The 15,010-nt window shown below is 36.0% G+C and overlaps 1 protein-coding gene across 1 annotated transcript; it reads right to left on the bottom strand.

The window, feature by feature from the left end:
- Positions 1-1,986: 1,986 nt before the first annotated feature.
- On the bottom strand, positions 1,987-12,396 carry LOC109090113 (secreted frizzled-related protein 1-like). Its single transcript, XM_042755241.1, has 3 exons — positions 11,602-12,396; positions 8,638-8,718; positions 1,987-3,072 (listed from the first exon to the last, which is right to left on the bottom strand). Exons 1-3 carry the CDS (start codon positions 12,113-12,115, stop codon positions 2,747-2,749), a joined length of 921 nt encoding a protein of 306 aa, XP_042611175.1. The 5' UTR covers positions 12,116-12,396; the 3' UTR covers positions 1,987-2,746.
- Between the last annotated feature and the right edge of the window lie 2,614 nt (positions 12,397-15,010).

Below are 15,010 nucleotides of genomic sequence, written 5' to 3'. Positions count from 1 at the left end.
ACGTCTGGTAATATTTTGAATAAAAAGGAATATTTAAATAATAAAATATCAAAAAAATAATAATAATAATTGTGCATGACGCCCCTGTTGGCGTTATTCCTGCATTTTTCATTCTTGTATGTTTTTCTATTGAGATACACACCAAAGTAATTTGCTGTTAACAGGAACTCTGCATTTATTGGCCTTTTAATAATAGTTGTGTTTGAACATCACACCAGTCACTCTGAGATTATGTAGTTGTCTCGTTGATTGATTTAACATGTTAGTTGATTGGTTGATTTATCGTTACCTTAAAACGTGAATCATTTTGTGCACTAGCCTAGACCACCAAGAAAGACTTTTAAAATGTTTACCTTTTTATTTTCAGAACACACAAATGCCGAAAGGTGAACCATTATCACAATGAAAACACATCGCCTTATGTATTTGGCTGTGTATATTTGGTATGGATAGGCTATGCCATCATCCGAGACCAACTGTGAAATCAGTTTGACAGCCGAAACATAAGAGATTTGTTAGAGTTTGCGTTTCATATCATAACCATATTGAAACAAATAAGAAAAGCATGCCTAGGTTGGGATTTAACCCCACAAAGGTAAAATGGAGCATAAAAACAACAATTAGCTGTCTCTGGCAGTCATGTCTGAGAGATGTAGACAGTTTGATTAACTCTGACAGTTTATTTTATTTTATTTTTTACGTAGAGCATGGCCAATAAATCATCTGAAACATGGCAGTGAAACTGCCGTTTATTGAACTTGTGCTCATTGTTGATATAAGATTGTTGCAACATTCTAGAGAGGATTAACATGCTTGAAAAACAAGCAGCAAGAATGAATGCTGAAATGTATTATATAATACAAAAGTAGTAATTTTATTTTATGATTAATTTGCCTTGGCCATTGTACATGTATTATTTTCTCTGTGATTATGTACCAGTCTGTGTTTGGCCTGAACTCTTCGGCTGCTACCTGTCAATGCATAACCCTCATTATGAAAAGTCCATCATAGTGAACCAAATTCAGAGATCAAATAATATCAACTAAGCAAAATAAACAAAAAAAATAATCGGAATGTTCTAAATGTGCAAACTGAATTCTAGATTAAATGATACTAGTGTTTTGTAATGGTGTGACTATGTTCTGCACATATTGACCATAGAAATTCTCTGTATGGGACAATGACTGTAAATGACCACCACAAATGTGTTTAAAAACTAAAACTTTGAATTACTAGTTCAATAAAGACTGAAAATAACTTGTTGTGCAAACGATATAAACATTTTTATAGTCTTTATTTTATATGTGTGCTAGAATTTTATGTACAAAATGATTGCCAACATAAAAAAATGGGAATTGAGAAACATTGAAACTAACAGTGCTACACCACAAGAAGATCATTTTAAGGAAAAAATGAAGAGACAGTTTATGCAATGCACATTATGCATTCTTAAATGATTGGTGACATGCATTTTAGACAAAGCTGTGGACTAAAATGTCAAGAGTTTTGCAGTTAATAAAACCTTTCACCTGCAACGCAAACAGCATTATACACTAATAACAGTAGCCAGTTGTGGGATTAAATGGAAAAATGTCCTGTAGCAATGAATATTTTTATCAGTATTTTTGATGTTATATGCTATTGAGTACTGTTCTTTTATAATAATTTTACTAGTCAGAAAACAGTTTGTTCTACAGCAGATAAGTATAGGCTTATGTATATGATATTCTACCATCAAACAGAATCCATAATTTGTCATATACATGGCTTTAGCAGTGCAATAAATGTTATGCATATATATCTTGCCAGTAATTAAGCAAAGCAGACCTCTTATTTTTCACCAGAGAACTGCTAAACAAGTTTAATGACTGATTGGTACAGGTCACAGAAAGGACTGTGACCGATGCACACTGTAAAATAATGTTGTCTATTGAACTTGGAGTAACTCTAGCAACTTGTAATAGACTCAATAGACCAATTTCTGTGTTTGCAAACAGTGTTAACGTTTTTTGTGGGCGGAGCCTATCTGGTGGGGTAGGGTAATCATAGCAGGTTTCAACTATAGTTTAGCTTCAAATCGCATCTTTGATGACAGTATTCTATAAAAATGATTTGCATTACGATTCTGACATCCAAAGGCACAACAATACATTTTTTTGTCTTATTCCATGGATTTTACCCATTTCCCTCCACCATGTTCATGCAGCTGCAAGTGATGTAACTGTGACTCCAAATTGGAGAAATGGCTTATATGGTACTTTCACAATGTGTATAAAATTGTAACAATAAATTGTGAAGATGTCTGGCAGAGAATTATGCGTTGGAAATCTGTTGTAGTATTTTTCTTAAAAATTTTTTTAAAGAAAAGTAAACAATCAATTGTAGGTGAATTATGATAATTTTCCAACATATTATCACCAGTTTGGATATATACAAAAGTGATCCGTTGGTTGTGGTGGAGAGTTTGTCTACTGTATCTTTCATTATCTTTTCAGTCTTAAACAGCACAGATCCAAGACAAAGCACCTCAAGTGTCTGATCTATACATGAGAAATATATATATATATATATAGATATATATAATATATATATATATATATATATATATATATATATATATATATATATATATATATATATATAATATATATATATATATATAGTACATGAACAATGAAAAATAAAACAATATTTTGGGTTGCCTGGATGTGGAAGTTCATAAAGTAAGTGGGAGCTCTGAGAATGTTTATTTGAAGGCATTCTCAAAAGCAGGGCACTTGTGGCTTTTGAGTTTTTTCATGGTCTTTTTGAACTCCTTGCTGGATTTGTCCCACTTGTGAATGCCGGTGAGAATGTACTGTTTGTCCACCTTGCGTCCCATAATAAGGTATGTGTTTCTGAGATTTTCTAGCTGTGTGCAGGGGCAGTCGGCTCCGTTCTTCAGGTACAGAGTGAGTTTCTTCAGGTCATTCTTCTTCAAAGTTCCCAGCTTTAGGGGTTTTTTCCTCTTCTGCAGGATCACCTTGCGATCCTTGTTTTCCTGTTTGACCTCTTTGATCTTGGTCTTTATGGCTGAAAAAAAACAGAGATATGGATAAGGTTGAGAATATGGATAAAGGAAACAGAGAGAATTGCGATCAGCTTTCTGAATCTTCTCCAGTGGGTGGAGAGGAGACTGAAGATTACATCATCTTGCCAGTAAATAATAGTTTTCGGGTATTTCTTCAAATTAGGCCCTTATGTTTATTTCCATAATGACATGTAGATTTTGAGCTGCCTCGAAAAGCCCCCACACTGTTTTTAAACACTTCTCCCACCTACTGCATCTGTTGTGTTCTATGATATTGCAAAGCTTCATTCAATCTTGCATCTTATTCCTGGACTGTGCAGCTCTCTCTCATCTACACAAAGTCATCTAATTTCTCAGGCCATGTGCTGGGTTCAGAGAGGCCAAGAAGAGTTTGGGTTGCAAGGGGTATAGCTGGTAGTTTCCAAACGTCCAAGGCCATAAAAGAGAGATTAGACTGCTAAGTAATGCAGGGGGCATAAAGAGAGATGAAGGAATGGAAAAAAAAATGAGGAGAATGTGTAATCAATATCCATCCTGTCTTCTCTGCCAATGGTCTCAAACCATAATGATACTGGTCTCTCTGTCATGAACTCCGTCAAGTTCAAGAAAAAAACATCAATATCCTTGCAAACCAAAACCGCTCTTAAAGCCGTATTCTTTTCCCAGGGGGCAAGAATGTCCCAAATTGCAGCTTCACTGCCCTCTGCCCCTCTAAACGTAACTTAATACTAGGTTTTGTTCCTTTGAATACCTCTCTTTTAAGCTTGGGGCAATTAGTCAAAGGTCAAAATTTTTTTCTAAATGGATATATTGGCCGTAGGTGAAATGGTCCTCATTCAACTATTACTCCAACGGGGGGGGGGGGGGTGGGGGGTGATGGAGAAGGAAAAAAAACCTAATTTTTTTTTCAGAATGTTTGAACGATTCTTGATTTTAAATTTTTTTTAACTAGTCATGTTGAAAATTTTACTACAACACGTTTCAAATAACTTCTTTATTAACTCTCTAGTTGAAGAAATTTCTATTTCAAGTGCACCACACATGAAGCTGTCAACATGATGTAAATGTTAAACAAATCACTTGTTAAATATCTTCACAAAAAAGATGCATGAACTACAACTACATCTTGTACAGACTTGTCTTATGCATATTATAAGTTCAGAAACAATACAAGGAAAATGCTTTTAAAAAGTCTCAAAATGACTGAAGGTAAACCACCAGTAGACTATTATTAACTATAAATGAACAGCCTGTCACCATGATGCAAACATAAAATTTCAGACATACAGTAGTAGTTCTTTACAGGTTTTTATTGGATTGCGCTGGTTTTCCATGTTTTTTTCTATGTGAACATAAATGCGTTTGACTGTTGCGCTAGCATCTCTTGCAGTGTATCATGAATGAAACGGCATTATAAAAATGCAGCGCTCAAATTAAACTTATGGTACTTATGGTCCTTCTCACAAGCGCATCACACCTGAGCGGTTAATCACGTACGACGACATGCGGTTGGATCATTCTTTTCTCTTGACTGTTAACATTGGCATATTGTCAAAGTATCAAATTCTAAAGTTTGGTAATATTTCTATTCAAAATTGTGATTCCTCGATTTATAAAAAATTTAATTGTGGCAAAACATTAATTAAAACATGTTAACATAAATGTAATGTAAATATAAATCAATTAAACATAAAAGACTAAAAACATAAATAAATAATTTTAAATGCTAGAAGTGAATTTAGGCATCACAACAAAGTGCAATATGAAAAAATATATTCATTTTGAGATTAGTTTTATTTTTGAAGATTCATTTTAAGTGAGCATTATTTGCCTGCAAAGGTAATCTAGATCTAAAAATAGGGGAAATGAGCATGACGATTAAATATCTAATAGTGACTGATACGATAAAAAAATGTCTAATATCAACCTATACAATTAAATAAAACATTTAAAAAGTCTAATAACTGATATGGTACTGATAAGTGAAAACAGTTGGTAAAAACCTCTGCAAAGATTTCATTAAATTATGTACCTTATCAGTATAAGACAGAATTTTACATGAGGAAATTCTGTCATGGCTGCTCTTTTGACCACTTAACCCCTGTTTTAATCTAACTCCAAATTCTTTGTCTTAATCTGTCTGATCTGTCAGTAAAACTCTCTTTAACCTGTTAATCTTTTCATTTTCTTAACCTTCGCACAAGTCAACTCCACAGTGGTCCTGCCATAATATAACTTTAATGGCTGTTACTTCCTCACACAGCCTCGCAGGTGAATTTTTTTATTTATTTTTTTCTCCTTTTGGGTTAATGATGGAGAAATACGAAGAGTGTAACATCTTATCAACTTCAACGGTCTAACAACAGTGACCCACCAGTGAACTTCAGAAGAATTTGGTCCAATTAGCAGGCCGATCCTGAAGACCCGAGGAAGTGAGCAGACATCGGTATTGAGATTTACTGCTAATTATGCTTTAACAATCTGATCAGTCTCCATTGGCTGTCAGTGAGCAGACCACAGTGAAACTAAATCCTCATCATATCCTCTTAAACCTTGACTTATAAATATCCTCTGCAGCCTGGAGCATGAAAATATAATGCTTGATCATTGCCAAGGAAAGTTAAAGTCCCCCATGAGGACCCCTTTTAAGTCATTGGAGCAGCTCTTCACACTGTTATACTGTAATTCAAAGAGTTACATGATGAAATGTGTTTTAGTCTGCAACCCATAACCTCATATCTCACACCTCCCTACTTCTAACTTGCAGAAATAAGCCTGTCTTCCCAGTATTATTAGTGCACATGGAAGGGATTACAGCTTGATCTGAAATCTATAAAGGAGCTTATTGTTTGATAAAATAAATAAAAAATGGTCTGAAGGTTAAAGAATTATCAAGTCAGGCTAGAAAGAGTCTTGCCTACCTCCCACATCCACTTTATCTTAGTTCAAATCCTGCTTTAACTCCACTCTGAACTCCTTTTGCACCTTGTGTTTGTGAATGTAATCCTTACAAATGCAGGAACATGGCTACAGTTAAATACCTTCAGATGTGGCTTTACAGCTAATACGTGTAACACCACACTTTCCGAACAATAACAATGTGAAAGCTAAAATAATACCACTCTACACAGATCCACATCAGTGAAAGCATTTACTGAACCATGTGAGGATAGTAAGGAAATATTGTGTGCAAAGACCACACATAGTTGCTGCATTCATACTACGTACTACAAAAACACGAAGCAGCCACCATTTCCAAGCACAGTCGGTAGATCAGATTCTAAACACAAACCCGAGCAGATAATGTTTCAATCGCAGATGGTCCAAATAAGTATTTCATGCTTGAAAGCTTTGGTAAATATTTGATAAATAAGATATAAACAGAGAGCATATCTCAGAAATTGTGTGGTCACAATCAGTGTTCTTTCCAAAATGAATTGAATCAGTTTGAAAAAAAAAAAAAAAACAGTTAAGTATTCACATTTCATCTGTGATAAACATTGCTTTAAAAAACTTTTAACCTTCGTCCCTGATCTTTGACCTAGCTTCCTCTGTCATTTTGGAGACATGTTCGGAGCCAGAAGTAACGATGCCATAAACTCAGTAGGGAGAGTTTGGGCTGAAACAATTCACAAACGTGGCACCTGTGGCTTGGGGTGAGCTCCAGTTAAAATGGTGCTACACCATACAGTTTTACTACAGGAAAGCTGAGCATGCATCACTGACCACAGGATAGACAGCCAACTAAAGTGTGCTAATGCAGTACTGTTTTGTCAGAAAGGAGAGACAGAATGGGAATAAACTGTACCTATACTTTGTCTTTTGTTTCCATATTCTTTAAATATCTGGTATTCACAAATCTTTGTGAGTATCCAGAGCTGTTCAAAATGTCTAATGAGAAAACAATATGTATACAAGCTTGATTTAGAGACTAACCCATACATTTACTTCCTCACTTACAGCAAGATTTCACAGCATACCCTGCCTTCCCTCACTGTCTGTCTTTGGCAATATCCTGGATAACAAACGTAGTACTGAGGTCACAGAGAGAGTGTCAGTGGGGTCGGTTTACATAAAGCTGACCAGAGAAAGACGGCAGCTTTCCAGAGATAGCTAACCCATTTCAAACACTGAATAAAACTTTATGGTTTTGTCAAAGGCTAACCAAAACCAGCTTTTGTTTTCCTCTTCAGAGGAAAGCAGGAAGTCACTCTCGCAATGCTCTCCTTTTGTTGAGGTAACTCCTGCTGTGATTGGCCTTAATGGCTTCAGTTATATGCTCATTTAACAGTCATTGTTGTTAATCATCCTCAAAAATAAATGTTTAGTCACACTGAAAATCTAAAAACAAGAAATTAAACCCATCTTTTCTAACAGAATGGAAAAAAGGCCACCAATGTATCAATGTCATTCAATCAATACATCATTCAAAAGTTGGGATGCTAAGATATTTTTAATGTTTTTAAAAGAAGTCTCTTATGCTCACTAAGGCAAGCATTTATTTGAGCAGTAACGCAGTAACAAAAGTAATATTGTGAGATATTATAACAATTTTAAATGACCATTTTTAATTTTAATACATTTTAAAATGTTTTTTTTTTTTTTTTTTTTTTTTAAAGAACAGCATTTACTAATGCATCCTTGTTGAATAAAAGAATTACATTTTTTTTTTTTTTTTTTTTTATCTTACCGGCCTTAGAAATATATTATATTCATATAATATATATCCATTATACTCCAGTGGTCAAAGAGTAAATTCAGACTTTGATAGTCTCTGCCCAGAGATCAACCCCTGGGCTGTTGTCACATCCAGACAGGAGAGCAAACATCCCAATTTACAGCTGTTAGTAACAGCCAAATAAATAGTACAGCCTCTGTGAATTACCTCAATTCATTAGAGCCTTTCAAAGGGTAATCCAAACCATTCAGCTGCTGCTGTTTTAAGTGTTTAAACCCATTGCATTGTTCCATTAAAAGCGGATTTGGCAGTCAAGAAACTCAAATATGTGCAAAATAACAAAACTGTGATCCAGTGCTGCTTGAATCTGTCCCAAAAGCAGTGTTAATGGCCATGAAATAAAATATAATTCTGGCACTTGACATTTATGGCTAAGGAAGCTATGACTCAACGTGATGACTTAACACTGATGAAAGGTGGACCCCATCTTTAAACTAAACTAAACTGAAAGATTTAATATACCAGTAAGCAAGTCATTCTAAAAAAATAATTGCTATGGTTTCCTCTCCTGACAGAATAAAGTTTTCCCTCATTATTCTAACACAAGACCCTGAGAACCAAATTTAAGATGAGCAAGAACATTAAACTACAGGCATCTGTATGAGGCTGCTAGGAAAGCTGAAGGAATAGGTGAATACTTTTGGTTCAAGACTGTGTGGTTTTGGCTGTTCTTTCATACTAAAATGCCTACTCCATTTCCAGAATACAGAAGATGAGAGAGGAAGATGGGCTGCAGTCCTGACACGTTCAAGTGTGTGAGCGCAAAACAGCATGGATGTGTGTTTTTTCTGTGTGTAGGCATGTATGATGTGTGTACTTATGTTCTTACCAAATTCACTGGCGCACATGTGCTCCAGTATCACATCCGTTTTCATTTCATTGTCACAAGGAGGACAAACTGGGGAGTATCCTAAAACAGAGGAAATGCTGTCAGTGAAATGTCAGAGAAATTCACCATTGGTATCAAAATCTAGAGTAATTGTGACCAAATGTTTTTTTTCTTTTGTCTACTTTGATGTTTAGTCCCAAATTGTATTTTTTTGTGTGTGTGTGTGACTCTTCGGAAAGTCTGCATTTGGCTTTTAACAGAGGGGATCCAAACACAGTGAAGTTTTCTTTTAAAAAGAAGAGAATTCAAACTTGTTCAACTTTCTCTAATTATCTACCTGTCAGGCAAGCTATGGGAATTTCTCCTGGCTTTCTTCTGTTTTTTTAAAGGGCCTGTAATACATCCTGTACTTTGAATTGTTAGTATACTTTTTTGTTTTGCGCTGCTCTTCTCATAGCACTAAAAGATTAGAAACAAACATTTTTAGATAAATGCTTGCTTGTTTCGTTCTTTGCCCGTCACATGGCAGTTTGAAGTAAACCAATATGATCTGTGTTATTTGCATTTGTATATTATCTATTGTTACAAGTTATGCAGGTTAGAAAAAGGAGGCACAAGACAACACCCCAATAACGGGCTGACTGTAATTAGGACAACTACTGTTCTCCAGATACCTCCCCATAGTCATGGAAACAGAGAAATTAAGCCTTGAATGTAAATTCTCTTAGTACCTTTTAAGATTGAAATTCAAGCAAATCATCATTATAATCTGTTTTTCAACAGGATCAAACTCCCCATCGGTCTTTATTTACGCTATTTGACAAGACTTTGATTTAATTTTTGGTGACTAGTTGTTTTGTCATTTGCATCTATTTAACAGATTACTGTGGAAATTGCACTCGGGTGAAAAGAGCTTGTAAAGACAGCTGCTGGCAAGGAATTCCAAAGGATAAACATTTTTATGTCACAACTTTTCTGCGTAATGTAAATTATCACCCACTTGCAAGCTACCAGTGGATCAAACCACTGTGCAAAAACTATTATTTTAAAGCATTTAAGGATGATAAAAAGCAGTAGAAGCAGTAAACTTAAACTGCCCTGCAGAAGATAAAACAGAGTTCAAAATTCAGAGGCTCTTGTTGAGTGTTACTTTCTCCACAGGCATTATTGCCATGGAATCACAAAAAACAGCGGACAAATGGTTAGGGCTTAACCCCTTGTAGAGAGTAGGAAGAGAGGAAATCCTTTCTTCTCTTTAACCCAGCACTGCTTGAAGCTTACAGTGGGTCGATATGTGAGGGAGGGTCTAATGTATCTGTGGCTTTGGGTTCATTCGACCATGATGCTGATAGCATGTGATAACAGCTGACGGGATCTCTATGGGGTGCTTATTACTTTTACTTCTCTCTCTGGTATTCCAACTTCCAAGCCACCATGCTAGTGATCTCTCACTCAGGACCGTGCGTCACTAACAGCAGGCTAAGGCAGATGGCTGAAGTCACAAAAGTATCTTCTTTTAGTGTGGTACATCGTTCTGGCTCACAGTCGGTTCATTCTAAAACACCACGTTGTAACTTTTGAAATGGAAATTCCCTTGTAATTTATGAGCCATCTACATAAACTAGTTGTACTTTCCCTTGTCTGGGACATACAGCTAGGGTTTGAGCATTTCCATAGGGAACTGGTGCCAGATGCCCTGACTTACAGTACCTTGTAAAATAGTCCACGTGACTACAAGACGATATACTCTAAGTTACCTACTAATCTACCTAATTTTCTTTAAATTACAGGGGAGGTTTTTAATTGGAGTCTCTAAAACTGGGCAAATGTATTTATTTATAAATGTACATTTATTTTCTAACCGTAGAAAATTAACATTTTCTGCTTTGGTGCCACCAGTAAATAAAAGCATCTGTTCAAATCTCTCCCTTTGTCTGAGCTAAAGTATTATTCTCCTGCATTACCTTATGAAAAAAATGCGTTAACAGGCACAGCAGGGAAGCCTGGCAAAGTTTTTGCTTGTGTCATATTAAAAAAGCATTACATTTACAGAAATAGTGGGGCTACTCAAATACAGTAGACATTCATTTTAAGTCATTTTTTGTTGCCTGTCTACAGTGTCTTTTTTACAAAGAGAAACTACACTAAAGAAAAGTATCTATTCCAAAAATTAGGTGCCACAGTTGCGAAATAACACCACATAAATAGATATGTAATGGTCTGTTGTTGGAACACATCCCAGCGTTGTCCTGGAACTCAACTAACACGCTGAAATCAATTGCTACCAGCTGTTAAACAAGCAAAAACTCAGCTCTTCATCTATCATGCTTTAGAAGCCACATCCCCTGCATCCTCTACAGATGTTATTGTAAGGAACACGTTACCTATAAAAATGTTCTCAAAACTGAATCACTTAAAATCTGATAAAACCAAGAGGCATTTAAGAGCCTGAGAGGCAACAAAAGGTGTGATACGTCTAGATGAAAACCCCCAAATGGACACCGGTCCCTGAAATAACATTGCAACTGCCTTTAAAAAGTTCAGGTGTTACTTCTCACACACAGCAAAAGGTGAAAGGCTGTAACATAAGTAAAATAATACTAAATGTATACAGTATACATGGAAGCAGTCAGTATAACCTTACATTTTTTATCAGGATAAAAAGTGCCATCACTGAAATATACATATAGAAAATAAATCAGTATTTGCAAAACAATTAATTTTTTTACCCAAATTTTCTTTGCATGTCAAAATTAGGGTTAGACAAAAATCTAGGCATATATATATATATATATATATATATATATATATATATATATATTATATATTTTTTTTTTTTTTTTTTTTTTTACATATTTTTTATTTGAGCCACACATATATCTTCATGTTTTAGTGAAATCACACCTGATAAAAAAATGAATAAGGCCAAACTTAAACTTTTCATGTTAAGCCATTTGGACTTACCAGTGGGCTTGGAGTCCTCTGTGACATTGGGTCCACTGATGCACACATCATCTTGTTGAAACTTCTCGCAGGTGAACATCTCAGGCCAGGGAAACCCAAATGCTTCCATGATGGGTGTGCAGCCATCACGGACATTTTCACAGAGCCAGCGGCATGGGTAGATGGGCCTCTCCATACATAGAGGGGCAAAAAGGGAGCACAGGAACACCCGAGTGCCCGGGTGGCAGTTCTTGTGCACCAAGGGCACCCAGCTCCCAGACTGCTGCTTGACCTCAGTCATAGTGTCGTGCTCCAGTAAGTTGGGCAGCAGCATCTTGTTGTAGCCCACACCGTGACAGAGCTTCAGGTCATCAGGGATGTCCACACACTGCGGAGGCTTGTCATAGATACGGCTGGGACTGTACAACTCTGCCCTCCAATTATCATACACATACTCAGATGTTTGGCCCAGTGAGACCATTGGCATTATTAAAATGTTGATCCTCCAAAGGAACAAAGATGCGAAGGACTTCATTGTGAACACCTGGTCAGGATCCCCAGGCAATGCAGCCCCCAAAGCAGTGAGCCTTGAGTGAAATGCAGTCCTCTTTATCTAGAAAATAAGGAGGGAGAGCCAAATACCTCTGAAGTGAAACTATTGAAGGTGTGGAAACTCCAGCTCTGAAGTCCCGTAGCTGTTGTTGACTCACACGGCTGAGTTGCTTGAAATGCGCTGCGCTCGAGACCAGGGGAGACTGAGACCGCCTCGGCGACCAATAGGAAACTTTCTGCACCTTTTGCTTCTCATGTGTCAATCAAAGTATTCAATGACCCAATGAATGAGCCAGTATCCCCGCCCGCGTGCGTCTCTCTCACTCGCCTTTTGTGGAAGCGGGTCCTTAATAACTTAATTCCGATAACATTATTCGAGGCATTGAAATGCATGAGGGGTTACTCGCTGAAGGCTCGTGATAATGACATTTACAATATTCTGAAAAGCCGACATTACCTGAGGGAAACATGCACGCATTACCACGGAACTCTGTGGTTTGTCGTGCATTTTTAATTCCATGCTCAGTATGTGCGGAATAACCTACGTTAGCTGTAATAGGCTACTGATTTTCTTGATAAACCGGCATATATGTCATTTCTGTTCACATAGTGAGCGTTTAAAGTTGTAACGTTATATAATTTCATACGACTTTATTTGCTCTGTGTTCAAGGTCTCATTTGTATATCAACGAGCCAAATTAAGTTAAAATGAGGTGTGAAATCGCCCGGCGCGTGTTAACTCTCCTCTGCGCAGTTGTTTTGCTAATCACATTGGTGACTGAGATAATCAAGTCTGACGATAGCTCAGAATTCATTATCACCAACTACCGTTGTCAAGACATTTTAAAGCAATACGGCCATTATAATGTGCTCTATAGCACCGTTTTAACTTGCACTTAGTTTGTAGAAAAATGTGACAATGCAGAATGCACGCAAACAACTTTTGTGTTCCTCTGTGTAGAAAATTAAGCTTAGGGGGCTGATCAGGATAGATGCCATTAAAATGGTGTGTACATTAAACAGTCAGTCAAGGTTATCTTTCCGTTCTCAGTTTAATTTTAAAATACGATTAAATCGTCACAAATAGGGTGACAGTTCTGGCAAGGTTATTATTATTTTTTTTTTTTACAATTAATATAGCTACATATACAGTTTTATACATAACACAGTTTTAACCCTATAAAACATAGCCTACTATATCATATTTGATAAGCCTCTACATACCTCTCTTCATACTTTTTTTCTTTTAAAAATGTATACACCTTTAAGGTTGTGGCAGGTGTGTTTTTGTGAAATAGTTCATGTTTTTTTATAAAGTAAATGCAAAAATAACTTGTAGAGTTTAGTAGATAATATTTCACGATTATTCAGGATTATCAAGATTAAGAATATTTCAACATTTAAGATACTGGACCAAAGCAATTTAGTCACTTTATTGAAATGCAATATGTTCTGAACTATTAAACAATTAAAACTACAGAACATTAATCATAAACTAAGTATTTAAATAATCTTACCAAGATATATTACTGAGAGATATAGAGTAACAACTGATATTTATATGCATTTTATGTAAGTAGACATATTAAGTTTGGTCTTCTGAATAAAACTGATTTTTTTTCCCTCCTGGAGTGTGAGCTCCATATTCTCACTATCATACTATGGGCCATAAAAGCCTGATACAGATATTATACAAAACAAACTGTTTTGTCATAACTTGCCAGTAGCCAGCATCATTATAACAATTACTGCAATCAAATTAAGTTCAAATGATGACACTTGATTTTCTAAGTTTGATCTAATATATTTGATCAAATATGCTGACTCAGTGACTATTTTAGTAGGCTTCAAGGAAATTAAAGGACGATTAATAAAGATAATAGATATCTGTTCATACTAGTTTGCTAAAATGAGAAATAGGATCATGTGCACCATGCTCCATGTATTTGAACATGGTGCCGTTAACCTACTGTAGAGAACAACCATGGGATTTTAGACACCATTTATATAACACACATTTCCACAAAAACACACTTATGCATAATGTCTTATGGTATGAAAGACTATGTTTCTATGAATTTGGCTAAACATATGTCAGCTGAGATTGTACTTCATCTGTGCTAAACTAAACAACAAGACATGGTCTACATGAAGGTCAGTATATTTGAAAGATATGGGACTAAAAATGCTGACTAGGAGTGCTGGTTTATCGGAAGGAACAACATGAAGCCCTCAACAGCCTTCAACTAAAGCATTTTTCAGCCAACACCTTCCCAGAGAATTTCTTGGTTTCTTGGAGTTTAGGGAGTCTCTTAAGCTGAATAAATGAATGCCTTTTCTGTTTGTATAGCCTCTGGTATAAAGGGAAAAGGGCTTGATCAAGCTAATATCACACTGAGAGATGCCTGCACGAATGCTAATTGAATGGCTGTGAGTGGAAAAGTGACCCAACAGCTAGGCCTCTTAACATAACATTTAAACTAACAAAGCAAAACTGTGGTAGCTGTATTGAGTGCCCATTGAACCCTATGCAAAGTGGTTTCCTCAGCCACAATAGAGATCATTATCAGTAAAATGCACATACGGGTACACGAAAGGTCTAATCTTATACTAACTGCAGCACCTGAACACAGCAACTTTCCTGATTTAAAGGACAATAGATGGCTAAATGCAAGAATGTGATGATGCATAATGGGAGATCTTTGTCTTCAATTTGTGGAGGTCCATACCCATGTGTGAAAAATAAGAATTCTTAATTAAGTTACTCAGCAAATCACATCAGGACTAATTAAACCTGTGTTGCATGAGTTCCAAAGTAGCTTCTATATTCTGTTAAACTGAATGCCATTTCATTTACTCAAAACGTATCCCACTTTAA

The sequence above is a fragment of the Cyprinus carpio genome, chromosome A5, assembly GCF_018340385.1.
Source record: "Cyprinus carpio isolate SPL01 chromosome A5, ASM1834038v1, whole genome shotgun sequence".
NCBI lineage: Eukaryota > Metazoa > Chordata > Actinopteri > Cypriniformes > Cyprinidae > Cyprinus > Cyprinus carpio.
Note: the sequence above shows the minus strand (reverse complement) of the source record. Positions and strands in the feature narration are given on the sequence as shown.

Excerpts from the sequence above, each read along its gene's own strand:
- LOC109090113 (XM_042755241.1), bottom strand. The coding sequence starts at position 12,115 with ATGAAGTCCTTCGCATCTTTGTTCCTTTGGAGGATCAACATTTTAATA. Across the intron at positions 8,719-11,601 it reads AGAGGACTCCAAGCCCACTG|GATACTCCCCAGTTTGTCCT; the intron begins GTAAGTCCAAAT and ends CCTCTGTTTTAG. Across the intron at positions 3,073-8,637 it reads CATGTGCGCCAGTGAATTTG|CCATAAAGACCAAGATCAAA; the intron begins GTAAGAACATAA and ends GTTTTTTTTCAG.